Raw genomic sequence first — 19,051 nt, forward strand, 5'->3', positions numbered from 1 at the left:
TAACCACACCCAGTTTGCTTTTCTGTGGTGTTTCATCAAGGCACACATGGGCTCAACTGCTTTAGTGCTCTGAAAGGGGGAACTGATACAGAGAGAGCCCAAAGCGACAGTGAATTGTACAAGGGTAATACTGTCCAACATTTAAGAAGTAAAAAAGGAATGAGGGAGAATTCCTAAATGCATTGGCTCCAGCTTGCCAGCAAGACTAGATAATACAGACCTCTGCTATCTAGGGAAAATTTTTAGAGGAGTTTTAGAAATGTTCCTTCAAGACCCTCTTTTCTAGGATAGCTGCCTGTTCCTCTGACACCACTGTTTGGAAGAGAAGCCTTGAAGTTTAGTTCGGGCACATCTCTTCTGAATGTTTTGTGATGCAGAAAGGGAAGAGAGCCATTCTGAACTCCGACATACATTCCTGTCCTTGTAGATACAGGCTCTAGAAAAGCATTTGTAGTGAAAAGTATTAATAGCCGAAAATCATGGCAAGAGGAGCCTGGTATATTCACATATCCTCCTGTTCCAACCACCCCATTTTAGATATGAACGGGATATATGAGTAAATCACACATGGATCCTCTGTCATATCTATTTAGGCCGTTAACTGCATGATCATGGAACTCCTATTTTGACATTTTAGTTAAAAGCAGTTTTTTTTAAAAAAAGCTACCCCTTGTAGTTAATCAAAACGAACCTTCCCATGCGTATTCTGTCCTGGATAACCCAGGGAAGCCCGATCTCGTCAGATATCAGAAGCTAAGCAGGGTTAGCCTTGGATGGGAGACCTCGAACAAAGACCAGGGTTGCAGAGGCAGGCAATGGGAAACCACCTCCGTTCGTTTCTTGCCTTGCAGACCTCACTAGGGGTCGCCATAAGTCAACTATGACTTGAGGGCACTTTCCACCACTACCAATGTGTAGACAGGATGGGACCAAAACCGCTTCGTTACACAAATGCAACTCACATTTATGCCAGCTATGAAAAAATAAAATGAGGTAGATCAAAATGGGAGTGTTGTTTTGTAGTAAGGTCTAAACATTCGACTAAAACAAGGGTTCAAAATGGTCTCCGGAAAGGCTGCTTTGCTCTATAACCCCAAAACCATTACGAGAGAGAGTGTGGTATAGCAGCTACAGTTCTGTCCTCAGGCCTGGGCGACTCAGCTTCAAATGCATAGGGTGGGGCGTCATTTGACTGACCTCCCTCGTAGGAATATTGTGAGAGTATATTAAAATGAAATGTGCAAGCCATGTAAAGCCCTAAGTTCCTTGGAAGAAGGGCACATGAAACCTCAGCTATTAGAATCAGCCAGTCTTCAAAGTGCTCCGACATTGTGTACAGCAGTAGCTCTTTCAGAAATTGTGTTCCTGCAGGATAGCAACACAATTGACAACGGACAGAACAGGGCCGCAAAGCTAACCCTGGAAGGCAAAATGATATAAGGTCACATCATGTCGTCGCATTACAATTGCAGAGCTCAGAAACGGCTCAGCTGCCACTGTGCAGGCAGCTTCCCTTGGTATTTCCGTTCTTAAAAGCACTTCTCTTCCTCCTCCACAGCCCCCCCCCCCAAATACGATCTGTTAAAAGAGATTTATACCAATCCAAACTGGTTTCCAGAACAGCAATGTGCCTATCCCACAACCCTTGTATTATGAAGAGGGTGTGTATCTAGAGATGGAAGTTACCATCTTTACAGAGCAGAACGACGTTTTACACGTATGGGCCCTAAGCCTGTTACACTTAAAACCTAAGGAAATTAACAGAGCTGTGGATTGGGGTCACACTGTGCAGTCATTGCTTAAGACACTTTTCTTCTCATGCACGCAGGACATTGGGCTCAACATTTTGAAATTAGGACGTAAGCTGCCAGCAAAAGCTGATCAAGGGAATGGATTTTAGGCAATCTCTGCTCTGGTCATAACAGTTAAAAGTGTAGTCTTGGGCAGCCACAGTTGGTCTTGGGGCTGTTCAAAGACAACGGGAGGTTTAACCCTTCAACCCCTACCAGGTTTTGATGTTCAAAACCATCCCCCCTGCTTATCCGATTTCAAACAGGTGTGCGTGTGTGTGTTTGTAAGACTTATCCTTTCTCCAATGAAATGCCAAGGAAGAAGGAAGCCCCCTTTCAAATACCAAACTGGGCAGAGATAGATTCGAGGGATTAAGCGCACCTCCTTTCCCTGAATGGCCCTGAAGCAAACTGAGGCTGAATGAACTTGCTATTTGAAGGGGCGATCTTTGTCTCATCTCTTTGAGCCTTTAGAGAAAAATCCAGCCAGTCCCAGCTTCAACTGACATGTAGGAACATACGCATGCCATGAGCAACAAATGCAAAGGTGCGTAAGCCCTCTGAATTTGGGATTGTTGGAAGCACTTAAGGGGAATCCTCTCACAACAACAAAGGCAGAAGCTGTGTGTCTTTGGGAGGTCTTTATTATTGTTTTCTCCACTTTGTGCGCAATGGTAACTCCCCCGAGTCACTGAGTACAATCCAAAGAGATGGAAACAGCAGCAGTAGCAGCAAACAAACACGGCGGAAGCAAAAGCTCGTTCTTTCAGCCAGCCCACATCGACATATTAGAACAGAAGTTACTGAGTTCTTCTCAGTGCAGAAGCAGGAAAAAAAATGACAACTCCCCCCCCACCCCCCGCAACCTTCGCTGTCCCATCGCCAATTTTGATGCTGAGTGGGAATCCGTGTGGCAAGGTAGAGCATTTCTGCACGGCTTGGATTCAAAGTCTGAGAAGGGGGCACCTAGGCAGATGGTTGAAGCTCAGCGATCCAGGTCCTGAATAGAGGCTGGGAGTGTACCACGCACACACACACACACTCTGGTGAATCTGGCCCTGGAGTAATGCCAAGGCATTCAAAGTGTTGGCGTCACCTATGTCCCCAACATAAGACGTGATGGGAAGAAGTTTAGGACTTTGACACCTTTCAGGCACAGCCAAAAAAATTTCCTGTATCCTCTCTTCCTCAGGCTGGGACTCGGTATGGTGAGAGATTGCCCGGCAGTCTGTGAAAACAGTTTCTGCCTCAGACAGGGCCCAGCAGTTTAAAATACAAATAACGTCACGAGAATGTGAGTTTCCCTAGCCCTGTTCTACTCAACTAGCTGCCGTTTGCAGGGCTGGGAAAGGCAGCACAGGTACTGCTAGACATTATTCAAGGGAGAAGTGGCAACGCAGGATTGTTCTCAGCTACAGCAGCCAAGGGGCCCTTGGCCTCATCTCTCTTTGGATTGGCTATGTTATATCTCATTCGTCTTCCATTTCAGTTGCTTCCAAAAATCATGAATTACAGAGCAGCATAAATGTAAACTGAATAATAATATAGAAAGTGAGCTTAATATAAAGGCCTTGAGATTCAGGAATAGCAAATTATGCATTCGGTATCAATCAAGACAGAAAAGCATTCCCCTTCCTGAGCTGCAGAGGACAAAATCGATTTGGATAATTCGTCATCACTAGAGACTGCCAGATCAAGAAATACTCCTTTTGGGGGGGGGGGGGGGGGGATCTACTTGGATACAGAGTCAAGGACAGTTTAACTTTTAAACCACACTGTTTAAAATACCCTGAATTTTGTATACAGTCTTTGAAAATTCAGAGTTTACACAGCTGGAAGGCTTTATTCATGCTTTTGAAGGACAAGCTTCAGGTGCTTATAACACATGGATTCTTTACGCTGACTTTTCTAGAGCTTAATTCAAGTCTTTTTGCTTTAGGCAATATATATACTTGTGCTATTTTTAAGGCCGAAGGGCCAACTGTGTTCCATATAGACCACAGACGGAATAAACAAACCAAATTCACTTTAAAGTCGCTTACTCTCGTATGTCTCCAGAGACTCAGGGCTTTCTGAAAAGTTTTAAAAAAAATGGAAGATGGCTGACCATTTCATCCACTAACCTAAAGGAATTCATTTCTACAAAAAAAGGGGACGTTCGACACATAAATAAATGGACGAAAAGCACTTAGAAAGCAGTCCAGCAAAAGCAGGCACAAGAATAATCACATCCATTTGGGCTGAATTAATTTAAACAGAGGCCCCATCTTTTAAAAAAAAAGTTTGCTTTCTCCGAGAGAAAAACAAACCAAATGTATAAGAATTGCAGACAGCTAATGCATTTGAGTAACAAAATCCGTCAGGAGCGCGTGAAACCGATGCAGTATTTGAGTGTTTTTAAAAAATTATTCCATATCCTTCACTCTTCGACATATCTCTGCTGTGATTTCCGAACACTTAGCGTTACCTCCCAAATCTTTGGTCAAGACCTGAAATAAGAGGAGGGGGAAAAAATTAATTTCATGAATTGGGTTCCTGAAAGCAAACGGCCGTTTTCCAGGATCAGCACACTGGTTGTGTTTCATATGTAAGAACAACCACAAACCAACAGTCTGGAGCCTCCTTTACTGGCTGTGCACAAGTCCATTTCCAGACAACTAGAAACCATTCATGGTGGCAGATCCCAGAAAGGTGGCTGCCTGTCAGTCTGTTGGAGCATTGTGACCTACAGATTTATTGAGGCATTAGGTTTTGTGGACTAGAGTCTCTTACGTCACACAAAAAGCTCCTGCCGTAATAAATCGGTCAGCCTCTGAAGGTGACACAAAACCTTTCTGCACAGTCATACATGCTGCCAGTATGCAGAAAAATATAACTTGGTAAATTAACCACAAGAAAAAGTGCACAAGAGCATAAGAGAGGTCCAAGGGGGACAGAATATGGACAACAGTGGAGATTACCTTTCCATCCTTAATTGTATCAAAACATGCTGCCTCTATTCTCCTGGCATATTCCTGCAGGCCCATATGGCGCAACATCATCACCGCACTCAAGAGTAGGGCTGTTGGGTTTGCCAAGTCTTTTCCTGCAATGTCTGGAGCAGTTCCATGAACCTACGGAGGTAACAAGCTCTTATCACACTGACATTTTGCATTAGCAATTGAAAGTGGATTTTTTAAAACAAAAACACATGGGTAATCAGAGTATTCTATGTGGAAGTGTGGAAAAGATTGTTCACTTCTTAAATAATGTCCTGTAACACAAGACAAGCCTGTAATATATTCCTATAATATTCCATGATGCTCACTGCTCCTCCTCTTAGTTACCAACTTCTCCCGTTGTCATGGAGAGAAGACATGAGTTCTGCTTATTCCTCCATGAATTGCTGCAACATTGGGTCACTGCTTCTGTATTTATGGTGGAGAGTGCCCTCAAGTCATAGCTGACTTATGGCGACCCCTGGTGGGGTTTTCATGGCAAGAGACTAACAGAGGTGGCTTGCCATTGCCTGCCTCTGCCTCTGGAGGTCTCCCATCCAATTACTAACCAATGCTGACCTTGCTTAGCTTCGGAGAGCGGATAGGGCCCACCTGAGCTATCTGATTTGATATTTGAGTGGAAGTTTATAAATTATCAATGGACATTCTCTGCATGTATTGTGCTTCCACCAGCTTCACAAAGTAGAAATAGGAATAAGACACAACGAGCTATAATTTTCTGATTGAACTATTTGCTTTGTTGCAACAATTGTCATGGTACAAACAGGGAACATTTCCACCTGAAAAAAGGGACTTCGACTGCTCAAACCAGAAAAATCCAATTTAAAAAGTCCAAACTCAGGGCACTTTTTGAAGATCCTGTTCTTATATTAACGCTAACAGCCCTAAAAATCTGTGAAAATGGCTAAGTCTCTGCAGTGAGCATGGTAAGATATCCAAAACTCCAGCAAAGCCCTTATTTCAGAATTTTGTTTCCAAAGAAAAGATTCTTACCGACTCAAAGATGGCAACTCCATTAGCACCGATGTTCCCACTTGGCGTCACTCCAAGACCCCCAATCAATCCTGCACACAAATCACTGCCAGGGGTGGGGAGAGGAAGAAGGTAAAAAAGATTGACGATTGCATATGAAGGCATTCTAGCAGGCCACACTAAAGATCAGCCTGCTAAGACAAAAAGCTGGGACGGATGGAAAATGAGCTGCAACTTCTTTCATCGATGACAAAAGAATACAAAAGAACTTAAGAAACTGAGAGCCTGGACACACACGTCAACAGTACCCAACCCGTTTATGGGACAAACCCAGAAAGCTGCATGGAATGAGGGCAGGAGAGGAAAAAGGAAAAAACAAGGGTGGTAGCAGGCAATATACTTGTTTACACTTTTAAATATTCTCCAGCTAGCTCGTATCTTCTTACCTAAGGATATCACCATATAAGTTTGGCATAACAAGGACATCAAACTGACTTGGATCCTGCACCATCTAAGGGGAGGAAAAAGAGGCAAGTCAGTATTACGAAGACACCCAAAATAGCAGCTATTTGTAAAACCTTTTTAGAGGTTTGTTATACTCACATTCAGACACACAGTGTCAAGGTACATTTCATTAAACTTAATATCTTTACAGTTTTCCGCTGCTTCCCTGCATTTTTTCAGGAACAGCCCGTCAGACATTCGCCTGTAAATCAACAAATAAGACAAAGTCAGGATACTCCATAAGGGATGCTAGCTCATAACAGACTTTGGGAGCTAACCCATTAGGGTGAAGGGATGTGTCTGTGCTGGGAGCTCTCAAATGAACGCACGGGCACCATGACTCCAGTCTGCCCCTTCCGAAGGTGTGGCAGTGTTTCAAAACTTGATCGTTTTGCTAGCCAAAGAGCAGGATTCGGGTCCAGTAGCATCCTCAAGACCAACTAGACTTCCAAGGTATGAACTCTGACTCTCGAAAGCTCATACCCTGCAGATCTAGTTAGTCTTGAAGGTGCTAGTGGGACCTGAATCTTGCTCTTCTACCGAAAGCCACATGGCTACCTAATGGAAACAAATCTTCCCTAGCCAAATTATTTTTTAAAAGTTTATATTTAAGCCAAGCGTAATCTCTCTCTACTTGATCCCATCTCAAACTTTAGTAGTTTGGCAGGTTTTTTTTTTTAAAGCAGAGGAAGGGGGTGGAGTGGGTTATAAAAATACAAAAAAGGAGGAAACGTTATGTATTGTTATTACAGAGTTAGGTTACTTCAACATAAAAAATATAAAATCAGAACCAAGTTGTGGAAAGAGAGGGCAAGTTGGGGGAGATAAGGAATTACATCAAAGGCTGGACTTCTGGGGAATTCTCCCTGTATAGCAAAATACCCTCCAGGATATGACTGTTAGGGGCTCAAACAGGCTAATTCCACCCTCCCAATTTCTCCCCTCCTCTTTTAACTGATATTCAAAGGTCTTAAGCATCCCCACTGGAAGACAATGAGCATGCATGAGGTTTTTTTTTAATGTACAAGACTGATAGGTAAATATACTGGGATTCTATGGCCCTTCGCAGTCACAACATGTTGTCCAAAACTTGTGATTAATGAGCCATTTTTAAACATGCAGCAGCGTTTATCAGTTACATTTTAGACACAGCTGCCTGATTTAACTGTACTATACTGGAAATGTCTCTATTAATACAAAACTTACATCAGCATTTCTTAAAGGATTACTTTCCTAGCTACCTCTCAAATTCACAACCAGCCAAAGCAAAAGAGGTTTATTTTCAGCTGGTCAAAAATGTTTTGGCAACTCAAGAAATTCTGTTTGAAGAATTTTGTTCCCCCTTACAAAAATTTCTATAACAAACAAAACACACTTTCTTTGCAAGTTAATCTGAAAACTCCAGTTTTGCTTCCTTTTGAAATCTGAAGCAAAGTTCAAAGCTTGATCAACAGAAGACTCGGTCAACTACATATACTTGGCTCTGGTAGAAAAGAGCATGCACTCCTCCATTAACACAAAGTATTCTGAGAATTCAAGAACTTGGTCAATCGGTTACGACCACCTACATAATGTTTGCTTTGTGAACGGCTGTGACTTTGCTTCTCTGATTATTTCTGGCATATTCAAAAGCAAAGTTAGCAATACGCCTGCTTGCTTCTTCTGTGATCAGTTTGATACTCTGTACAACGCCATCAACAATCTGAAAGACACACAAGAGTTATATGGGTGTTAAAAAGCTGAACTGTAAGAGGCAGGAGGTAGCCCTGGCAGGCTTGGCTTGGCTAACTGGGAAGCCTTCAAAACACAAACCAAGTATTGAAGTTAATTTGACCTTCCCCCTTCTGCTAAGGAACCGAAACTCAGCATGGATCTGCTTCCACTCTGGGGTCGTACCAAATGCTCGATGCCGCTGTATTCGCCTTCTGTGTTCTCTCGTATTGTGACTATGTCGACATCTGTGTAAGGGGTCTTGTAGCCTTCAATTGACACACAGGGACGGACGTTTGCGTAAAGGTCAAACGTTTTGCGGAGCAGCAGATTCATTGACGGGTGGCCGGCAGCGATGGGAGTTTTCAAAGGGCCTGAAGCGGACGAGAGGAATGAGCAAGGCGGAAAAGCATCAGTTTACAGTGCAGAGATGGAGAACCGGTTTGTGACATAGCAAAAACATTCTTCACTTTCAATTCTTATTTAATCCTTTGTTGTCAAGCCCCACCCCCCCAGACTGGTGAGTTGCCTCGCTTGCAATTAACAGGTATTATTGAAGCAAGCCTATCTATTATTACTGCTTGCCGATTTGAGAACTGTCCAGAGTGTCATAATATTATGAAAGGGACTCATTCGGGTGGAACTTTTTAAAACAAGTAAGTCTTCACCCTTCCCTTGCTTGAAACTCTGCTAGCGGCTGTTAAGGGGCAGCATATAAGGGAACCAGCAGCTTGGGGTAGGCCTAGGCTGTAGATGAGGGAGGGAAGTGATGGAGAAAGTTAAAAGACACTGGGATGCTGAGGAATAAGGTCTATGGAGGAAAAACAGAAAAGAATAGAGCAGGGAATAAATGCATCCTCAATAGTGTGTTATTTAATTTGTGTTATTAAATAATCTTTGAGCAGGGCAGAATAGTGTGGTGTAGCAGTGTCTTAGCCTAGGACTGGGAAGATCTGGGTTCCTAACCTGTAGCAAAATAGAAAAGAGTCCAGTAGCACCTTTAAGACTAACCAACTTTACTGTAGCACAGTAAAGCATTCGAGAACCACAGCTCTCTTCGTCAGATGCACCAGATGAAGAGAACTGTGATTCTTGAAAGCTTATGCTACAGTAAAGTTGGTTAGTCGTAAAGGTGCTACTGTACTCTTTTCTATTTTGCTACTACAGTCTAACACGGCTAACTCCTCTGGATCTATAACCTGTAGCAAACATTCTACAGCATTAACCCGGAAATACCTTTCAGTCCTATTTTATTCTTGTCCATGGAGTCTTTGGCATCTTGAGGTATCATCCACTTCCCTCCAGGCCCTTGAATTGCCGTCACGTTTCTCTCTTCAAACTGAACGGGAGCCTAAGCGCAATGGTTTTAATGTTAATTTCAGAGCTGGTTTGGGGGAAAAGATAAACTGTCGCTAAAGGGGATTTCTGTCCAGAGCTTTGGAGCCCCTAGGATTCCACCTCCCCTCCATAAAAAGGACCCAAAGCAGATGTTTTCAGGATATATGATGGGAACTTTTGCACACGAGCCTAGGCTAGAAGGGGCAGCTGTTATCCGCCTGCAGGAATATCCCAAAGCCTTGATGTGAATTGCCGTCACAGGCATACTGAGGAATTTAGCTGCTGTCCTGCACTTGCCTCTGGGCTTAAAAGCAAGGTTTAAATGGCTTCAGAATCAATCTAGGACCATCGAGAAAGCAGATTCAGCTGTACTCCTCATCTAAATTTAAATTTCTGGATGCTTCAGCCATTGACCTCTCTCTCAGCATTCTTAATTTACAGTCACTTAGGGAATATCGCTTTTTGTAAGGAGCTCCTACAGTTAGCCTTGAATCTCCAGAAGGGGAAATGCAAGGGAAAGCTTCTCTGAACTTTATTATTTTTTTGCACTACCCACTCTGACTGAAAAACACCTCTTGCATTCATATGCTGTAGCTTCTGGGTCATTCTTTCTATCATCTAAATGTATAGTAAGCTTTTGGGGGGTGGGGTAGAAATCTGGCTTACATTGCTCCACAAAGGGTCAAGCACCAAAAACGAACACACACCACATTCAAATGTGAAGTTAGAAAATTTCATGAATGTCAGACACACACCACTAAAATGATTTCTTAACAGAATTTGGGTGCTGTACTGTACAACATTCCTTTCCTTCCTGAATGTTAAGGAAAGACTGATTCACTGCATGAAAAGCACAAGGCGCATGTTACGATTCCAAAATCTCCTGACATTGCTGAGGCATCCATTGATCTGAAAGCAACCGCGCTTTCTGTCAGGGGAAACAGCTGCTCCCAGATATGAAGATCCTTCCCCAGAGTGAAGAGATCCTCACTGCTTGGAACATCGCGTTCAAAAGTCTACCCACCAAATGAAAAAAACTTTAACAGCTGGAAAGAACAGGGACAACACGATTAATAAGGAAGTGGCTTACGGCTGCAGCTTCGAAAATCTTCATGACAGCAGCAGAAATCTCGGGTCCGATGCCATCTCCTGGAATCAAAGTTACTGTCTGTATCTAGGTTTGAAAAAAATCCAACAGATATTATGATTTAAACTGTATTTGACAGAACCTCGCAACTTATTCATTGCTTGCATGGTGCTAATTTACTTTTGTCGTATTTTAACAACTGTCCCCTAAACTGGACAAATAGAGTAAAAAATATGAGCAGATGGCAACCTTCTCTTAGCTTTTCTTTCCCGAGATGTTGGATGTGGGTGGATTTATAATCCTGCCCGGTAGTTAGAAGTGACATAGATATTATACAGGGTCTTCTGATCGGTTTTAGCTCCAACATTCATTAAGTGGTAGGACTGGCCAACAACAGATGAACCAGCCAACTGTTGGAGTGCCAAAGTCAAGTGCCACCTGCCTCAGCTCTTCCGTGTGAGCTGCTGTCCTTCTTTTTGAAGAAGGTGCAGAGCAATTTAGTCACCTGTGTGCCAAGTGATATCGACTGCTGCTGTAAAGAAGGAAAAGTCAATTTATGACAACTGTGAAAAAGAATCAGAGGTATTCCAATTAAATTCATCATCATTTAAGGTGCTTCTGTATGCTGCATGACTGAGGACAAGTGAGGGCAGCAGAATTTGAATTCAGCTAGGACAGCAAAAAACTTTGGGCCAGCCCCACAAAACAGGCCTCTCTCTGGACTGCAATAAGACTGGCTTCACCTAGAGGACAAACAAACCTCAATTTGTTTGTGAGTAGAATAAACCAAAGGTCACAAGGCTCCCTTTTCACATGCTGCACTGAGACTCCCAAATCAGAAGTCTTCAGTAAGACTCAATTGGTTTTTGTTTATTTATTAAATACTCGCACTAGCCTTTCCCTCTCAAGTTAGCAGAGCTCCAGAGCAGCTACTAAAAGAATCCTAGAAGGGGCTGTCACAGTTCTGACCCTTCTATGGGAAAGGGAACAGAGAGGGGGGGAAATGACATAATGGAATAGAGTGGATACCAGAATAGAAAGGGTCCCATGAGGAAATTTGAACTAGGGTCTTTTACAAGCCAGGATTCCAAACTGAGGTTTGCCAGAACGGAACAACTTTCCCACAAATACCAGCAGAACACACTAAGAGAGAATATTTAGAAGATACGCAATATGGCACTCAAAACAAAAGGATACTTTTTGCATGCCCAGTCTTTAACTTGTTTATTGCTAGGCAAGCTACGATAGTGGCCATATTCCCCCATTCCTCACAGTTCTATACTTGATTATTAGTATATTGCCGCGGTGAACACCAAAACAAAAACAAATTTTTCCTTTCTCGAAAGACAGCAAATGTTCTTCTTCAATTAATTTCAAGAAAATAAGACTTTTTGCAAAGTTAAGGGTGCACCTAGAAGTGCAAGGGATGTTGAAGGCAAACTGAAATAAGTCTGTACCTTCCAGTTGTATACACAGTCTGGATTTACTGTCAAGTATTGTGTGAAATGGGCCCAATCTGGGCTGCCACAACGCCTTCTTTTCAGGACATTGCTTCAGCCAGACGCACCAAGCAAGTCCCTTAAGCAGGATTTAAGTAAGACAAACAGGCGCAAAAGAAAGTGTATAGAGATCAGACGGCAGCATGACACAGATTGTGGGGGGAAGCAGGCCACTAGATGCTATGCCAAGCCCAGCATGTTATGACATGCTTAGCATCAACAGCAATAGGACTGTCGATGCATAGTTTTTATAACAACAGAAGGAGGCGGAAAAAAAGTATTCAGTCTAAGAAGCAGATGCATATATTTCTAGATAGCAAAAAAAAAAATCAACACATTGCTATGGCTTATAGGAAGTATTTCAAAAGAATGATTCAAAAGATTAGAAGGTTCTCAATTTTTCCCCCAATTAATTTTCCAGCCCCTAAGCCAAATTTACAGCAAACAATACTCAACTTATGTATGCAGCTCTTCAGCGTATCAGCTTTCTAAGATTTACTTTTAAAAAATGTACTGGGCCACTTCTAATATAATTCAAGAGGATCCCTCCCCACGGGCAACCATCTCAAATTAATATGGCATGTATTATAGGTTTTCAAGCATGTGTTAGCTAAAGAGACTTTATTTTCAAATTAAGATAACTGGCCCCAAGAATTGCCCCGACACGTTTTATTTCACTATTCAGCACCTTGAGAAGCTTCTCGAAAAGAAAAAAGTACTAGTATACTCACAGTACTACCAAAACTTCTGGTCACCTGTTTTTGGAATTTGAAACCCCCTAGTAAACGAAAGACCTGTAAAGATGTAACAGAAAAAGAGAAATGCCAGTATGTTAGACAAATGGAGCCACGCAAGAATCCACCAGTCTAGTAACACACTATTAACCATGCATTTAAAGGCATCAATGTAATAGCTTATAGTTTGGGGGGGGGGATATTTTTAAGTATATGGGGTTTCTATTTATAAAACGGAAGCCTTCCACACTGTACACTTGTGCAAAATGTTGTTAAACTGCTCCCTTGATTCACTGCAAAATTTTATCCTGACATTCCCGTCAAACATCAACATTCTTAGAAGGATAAGGAAAAAAATCCTCTCTAAAATGAAGACAGCTACTAAAAATTCAGTTACCCTGAGTCACAGCACACTCTAATAATGCCTTGACAAAGAGCATTACCATTTGGATCAGCACCACCCACGTCTCGGCTGCTTACCAGTTCTTGCTGAAGCTCTTGGAAAGTATCCTGGTAACTGACAAAAAGGTATCGTTTCACCATCTAGCTATTTTTCAAGTTTAATTTTTTTTTGCATATCACATGCTCCTATACAAGTAACAGGGTACAATGTTCAACACTACTACTATGTAGATATATATGTACAATTTCTAGGAATTTTGAAGCTATGGGGGGAAAAGACTTAAAAAAACCCCCAAAAGGAAAGAGCAAGAGTCCAGTAGCACCTATAAGACTAACGAAATTTGTGGTAGGGTATGAGCTTTTGTGAGCCACAACTCAGAGCTGTGACTCACAAAAGCTCATACCCTACCACAAATTTTGTTAGTTTTATAGGTGCTCATGGACTCTTGCTCTTTTCTACTGCTACAGACAGACTAACATGGCTACCCATCTTGATCTATCTCCAAAAAAGAAAACTTCAGACAAATGGAAAAGAGTCCAGTAGCTCCTTTAAGACTAACCAACTTTACTGTAGCATAAGCTTTCGAGAATCACAGTTCTCTTCGTCAGATGCTGTGAAGAGAACTGTGATTCTCGAAAGCTTATGCTACAGTAAAGTTTGTTAGTCTTAAAGGAGCTACAGGACTCTTTTCTATTTTGCTACTACAGACTAACACAGCTAACTCCTCTGGATCTATGATCATGGAAACTACCGCATTCAGATAAATGGAACTATGTGCAGTTGCCAACAAGATAAAATGTCCCAAGATCACTAGCAAACCAAGAGGCACTTACTAACTACCCTCTAATTAGCCCCTTGGGTAGCCGGATAACTGTACAGGCACAAAGGGAGAGGAAAGAATGCCCAATCATTCTTTTTGGTCAATTCCTGTTCACAATATCAACAGAAATTGACTAGCTCAGACTGCAGGCAGCTTCTTGTCTAATCACTTTCAAGGCTCTCTCTACAATTCCACCTCTGCAGCTCAGGAAAAAAACTAGCCAGTGCATTTCCTAAAGCGAGCCAGACGCTGAAATCTCTGGGTCACAGCCGTTTGACTAATCAACCAAAAGCAAACTGAAAACTAGAGTAAGTCCGTCTTTGCTGCGCTGCATCACCAAAGCTACAGGCTAGGTCATTAAGACGGAAGGGCAGAGGGCCATCTTGTGTCTAATCTTGGAAAGCCAAGCCGCAGCATGCTCTGTTGACCCGTCACAACCCAAGCGTTCAGCTGTTCTCCCTAACGGGCCTGTTGTGAGTAAAGAACGGGGCATCGCAAACTTGTGTCTCTGATGTCATGCGTGGCCTTGCTCTTGCACAGAACATCATTATAATGCCAGGAACAAACTCAATTTTAAAGCAGCCGATTCCCACAGCCTGATACGTCTCCAGTTGTTCTAAGCAGCTGATAGGATCCCTCTAGTGGGATCCTCTAATGCAGCCTTTATTCCCGGCTTTCTGCACTGAACCGGATTCCCTGAAAAAGGAATGGTATCTGATTTTTTTGTTTCCCCCCAAAATGTTTCCAAGCATTGGTTTCATACTCAAAAAGAGTCCAGTAGCACCTTTAAGACTAACCAATTTTATTGTAGCATAAGCTTTCGAGAATCAAGTTCTCTTCGTCAGATGCATGTTACATCTGACGAAGAGAACTTGATTCTCGAAAGCTTATGCTGCAATAAAATTGGTTAGTCTTAAAGGTGCTACTGGACTCTTTTTGATTTTGCTACCACAGACTAACACGGCTAACTCCTCTGCATCTATGACCATGGTTTCATACTGTAAGCCTGGGATATTGACAAGCTCGTACAAGTCACCCGCTCTGTACTGATGTTTACTGGATGGCTTTTTGACAAGTTGCTACAGGCAAGTGCTTTGCGTTTACTTCCTCTCTGCCCAGCAAAGAGCCCCAAACAGAGAGCCAAGCTGAGTGAATGAATACAGGGTGGTGTTAACGCCATAGCAGTTTTTAGTAACACATTTCTGTTTATCACTCCTGCCAGCAGCAGCCCTGGAGAAAGGCGCAGAGGTGTTACTAATATCACTACATCTTTTATTTGCATAAGTGCATGGCAGGGAATACTCTACAGGGAGAAAATACACCAGTACATGAAGAACCGTCCTGGCCCTCAACCTTAAAGGAGTAAATAAATAGCATAAAAATAAAATTGTGAAATGGTCTCAAATTCATGGGCTACAGAGGGTGAAGTCTTTGTAGTAAGAAAAAGATGGAGGGAGACCAGTTTAACTTTACTATTAGCAAGCACAACAGGATGCAGACTCGGAGGGCAATCCAAAGCATGTGAGACCGCTGTTCAGATCCCACAGGGCTCTTTGCTCACAGATGGCTTCAAAATACGAAACAAAGTCATGGAAGACAGCTATTAGCTGTCCAGTGGCACCTTTAAGACTAACCAACTTTATTGTAGCATAAGCTTTCAAGAATCACAGTTCTCTTCGTCAGATGCATCTGATGAAGAGAACTGTGATTCTCGAAAGCTTATGCTACAATAAAGTTGGTTAGTCTTAAAGGTGCTACTGGACTTTTTGATTTTGCTACTACAGACTAACACGGCTAACTCCTCTGCAGCTATTAGCTGTGGCAGCTATAAAGAACCTCCACGTTCAAAGACAGCACACAACCAACTACAATAAACTGAAGATCCATGGCCTATTTGTGCCCTGATACGGGGCTTCTCAGAAGAATTAGTGCCACCCTTCCTAGAACCAGAACACTGGCTCCGATGGACTTTGGGTCTGATTCAGCTAGGAACCTCGTTCTCTTTTATTAGCTGCCATAGATTAAGGGTGCTTTCTGATCCACTATGACCAGTTCTGGTGGTAGGGAAGAAAGCAAGCAATAGGGCATGCATGAATGCTGGTGCCCTCCTGCCATGTCTGTGGGCATTCTGGACGCACTGGAATGCCCAACTCTGTAGTAGTGTTGCTAATTCTAGCTTGGGAAATTCCTGGAGATTTAGGGAATGTGCTTGGAGAAGGTGGAGTTTGGGAGAGGGTACACAATGCCATAGAGTCCACCCTCCAAAGCTGCCATTTTCTCCCAAGGGAATTGATGTATATCATCTGGAGATCAGTTGTCAGTTCAGGCCCCACCTGCAGGTTGGCAACCATACTGGGGAAGCTCAGGTTCTGTTTGGGCAACCTGAGCCCCAATCTCTCTGCCCCTCAGCTTCCCTCTACCTCACAGGGCTGTTGTGGAGATACAAAACAGAAGGGGTGGGGAGAACTCTGAAATGTGTTGCGTAACCTTGGGTCAGGCACTCACTTGTGCTCTGCCTCTCTCAGCCTGCCATAATAACTGCAGAGGGGGGAACTGTGTTACTCTGGCCTGGCCTACCTCCAAGGGTTGTTGTGAAGATAAACAGAGAAAGGAAAAGCCGTAGGCACTATGCCTTGGTTCAAAGTTATAAAACAGAAAGCCCAGTGGCATCTCACACCCCATCCTGGCCTACCTCAGAAGCTTGTTGTGCAGATAGAATGGAGAATGGGAAAGCTGTGAGCACTGCACCTTGGAGCAAAGATATAAAACAAAAAGCCCAGCAGGCATTTCTTGCCCTGGCTTGGCCTACCTCACATGGTTGTTATGAAGATAAATAGGGAAACAGAAAACCACGGGCAGGGCCTTGGTGCAAAGTTATAAAACAGCAAGTCCAGTGGACATCTCCCACCCCACTCTGGCCTACCTCAGAAAATAGTTGCACAAATAAAGTACAGAAGTACACCCTGGCCTGCCTCACAGGGCGGTTGTGAAGATAAAATGGAGAAAGGGAAAACTGCGGGCGCTGTGCCTTGCCACAAGCCCACAGAACAGGAAGCCCAGCCCAGCGGCACCTCCTGGCCTACCCCACAGGACTGTTGTGCAGATAGTGGAATAGTGCAGATAGTGAAATAGTGGAAGGGAGGCCAACCTTGGAGGAAGAAGAGTGGGAGTGGGAAAAGGGAGGAGATCGACCTCTCTCTTTCTCATCGAGGAAATTCCTGGAGATTGGGGTGTGTGTGTGTGTGTGTGTGGAGCCTGGGAAGTAGGGTTGCCAGGTCCAGGTTGGGAAATTCCTGGAGATTGTGAGGGTGGGGCCTGGAGAGAGCGGGGTTTGGTGAGGGGAGAGGCCTCAATGGGGTATAATGCTACCCTTCAGAGGAGCCATTTTCTCCAGGGGAAACTGGTCTCTGTTGCCTGGAGATCAGGTGTAATTCAGGGAGATTTTCAGCTACCACCTAGAGGCTGGCATCCCTACTGGGGAGGGTGGGTCTGAGGAGGGGAGGTGCATCAGTGGGGTATTTAATGCCCTAGAGTCCACCTTCCAAGGCAGCCATTTTCTCCAGGGCAACTGACCCCGCGGCTTGGAGGCCAGAGGCAGTTCCGGGAGATCTTCCGCCTCCACCTGGAGGTTGGCAACCCAGAGCCCGGCCTGGCCTACCTCGCGGGGATGTCGTGACGATAAAAAGAAGGGCGGGAGGGGGAAAGTGGAGAGACCAGCGTCAGCCTGTCCTTCCCTCCAAGGTCAATGGGAGGGCCGGGGGGGGGTCCCAAGGTCACCCGCGAGGGGAGGGGGCGCCGCTGCGGGAAGTCTCGCGAGACCCCGCGCGAGAGGCGAGGCGGCGCGACGGAAGGCAGCCCCCGCCAAGGTCACGGCCGGCCTCCGCCCACCCTCACCTGAGGCGCCCACCGCGAGGCGGCCATGGCTGAGTCGTCGTCGTCGGCCCTCGCAGCTCCTCTCCCCGGCCGCGGGTGGGACGCGCCGAAGCGAGAGGGAGGCCAGGCCCGCGCGCGGCCTACTCGTCCCCTCAGGCCGGCTCGGCGCCCGATTGGTGGGAGCGCGGGGGAGGCCACGCCCCTCGCCTCGGCTGGCCGCGCCCCTTTCCTCCGCCGCAGCCCTGAAAGGAGCATGCGCCGAGCGCCGCCGGAGAATTCCTTAGAGAACAAGGTGCGGGAGAGCGCATGCGTAGAAGGAAAGGCGCTGCTTGCATAGGAGCTTTCGGGGGCTCGGATTTTCTTTTGCGCGGTGGGGCGAATCAATAACAGTGCAATCCTATGCAGAGTTACTCCAGCGGGCTTAGAAGGCTGGAGTAACTCTGCATGGGACAGGAAGATTTGGGTCCAGTACCACCTTAAAGAGCTACTGGATTTCCAGGGTATATGCTGGTGTGATTTACTTCTGGGTAGAAACATAGCGCTGGAAGGGACCCAAAAGGACATCTAGTCCAACCCCTACACAATGCAGGAAATTCACAGCTCCCCCCCACCCCACTGACCCCTGATCTATGCTCAGAGGAAGGCAAAAAACCTCCAGGATTCCCAGTCAGGCTGGCCTGGAGGAAAATTCCTCTCTGACCCCAAAGTAGCGATCAGCATTTCCCTGGGCATATAAGAAAGGGTCAAAGAGTTGAGCACCGGCTCATCCCTTCTTGCCCTCCCTGTCCCGATCTGCTACGCTGACACCAGTGATGGCTAGAGTGTCAGACAAGGATCTGGAAGATCCAGGTTCAAATCCCTGCTCTTGCCACGGAAGCTTGCTGGGTGGCTTTGGGCCAGCCACATTCTCAACCGAATCCACCTCACAAGGTTGTTGTGAGGATATAAAGCAGGAGGGGAGAAAGTTGCACGCTGCTTTCAGTCCTGGTTGGGGAAAAGAGCAGGGCACAGATGAAGTAAATGAAAAATATTTATGACAAAAGCTCATTGAAGTTGGGGTTTACTTCTAAGAAAATGTGCCTGGTTGGGCTGCATAGCTGCTGCCTTATGCACACTGGCTAGCGAGTAAAGCCCCTTGGGAGGAAACAAGCCCCAAGCTTTGAGACGGTTAGATCAATATCATTTTAGGCTGCTCCATTTTATATACTTTTATGCCCTGGCTTGTGTTTACTGTGTGTCTTTATTGCCATTTTTAGTTGACTTGGTTGTATTTATATATGTTATGGAAATTGTTTTATTTATATGTTTTACTTGGAATGATG

General features: G+C 44.5%; 1 protein-coding gene across 1 annotated transcript; it reads right to left on the reverse strand.

Moving 5' to 3' along the window:
- Nucleotides 1-2,416: 2,416 nt before the first annotated feature.
- IDH3A (isocitrate dehydrogenase (NAD(+)) 3 catalytic subunit alpha) lies at nucleotides 2,417-18,014 on the reverse strand. Its single transcript, XM_055002893.1, has 11 exons — nucleotides 17,751-18,014; nucleotides 12,631-12,693; nucleotides 10,404-10,487; nucleotides 9,212-9,326; nucleotides 8,162-8,349; nucleotides 7,834-7,967; nucleotides 6,365-6,467; nucleotides 6,208-6,272; nucleotides 5,783-5,867; nucleotides 4,751-4,903; nucleotides 2,417-4,279 (listed from the first exon to the last, which is right to left on the reverse strand). Exons 1-11 carry the CDS (start codon nucleotides 17,982-17,984, stop codon nucleotides 4,196-4,198), a joined length of 1,308 nt encoding a protein of 435 aa, XP_054858868.1. The 5' UTR covers nucleotides 17,985-18,014; the 3' UTR covers nucleotides 2,417-4,195.
- Nucleotides 18,015-19,051: the final 1,037 nt, after the last annotated feature.

Source organism: Eublepharis macularius, chromosome 18 (genome assembly GCF_028583425.1).
Source record: "Eublepharis macularius isolate TG4126 chromosome 18, MPM_Emac_v1.0, whole genome shotgun sequence".
NCBI lineage: Eukaryota > Metazoa > Chordata > Lepidosauria > Squamata > Eublepharidae > Eublepharis > Eublepharis macularius.

Coding starts and splice junctions, on each gene's coding strand:
- IDH3A (XM_055002893.1), bottom strand. CDS start 17,984: ATGCTCCTTTCAGGGCTGCGGCGGAGGAAAGGGGCGCGGCCAGCCGAG. Junction 7,968..8,161: donor ACAGCGGCATCGAGCATTTG/GTACGACCCCAG, acceptor TGTGTCTTTCAG/ATTGTTGATGGCGTTGTACA. Junction 5,868..6,207: donor TTATATGGTGATATCCTTAG/GTAAGAAGATAC, acceptor CACCCCTGGCAG/TGATTTGTGTGCAGGATTGA.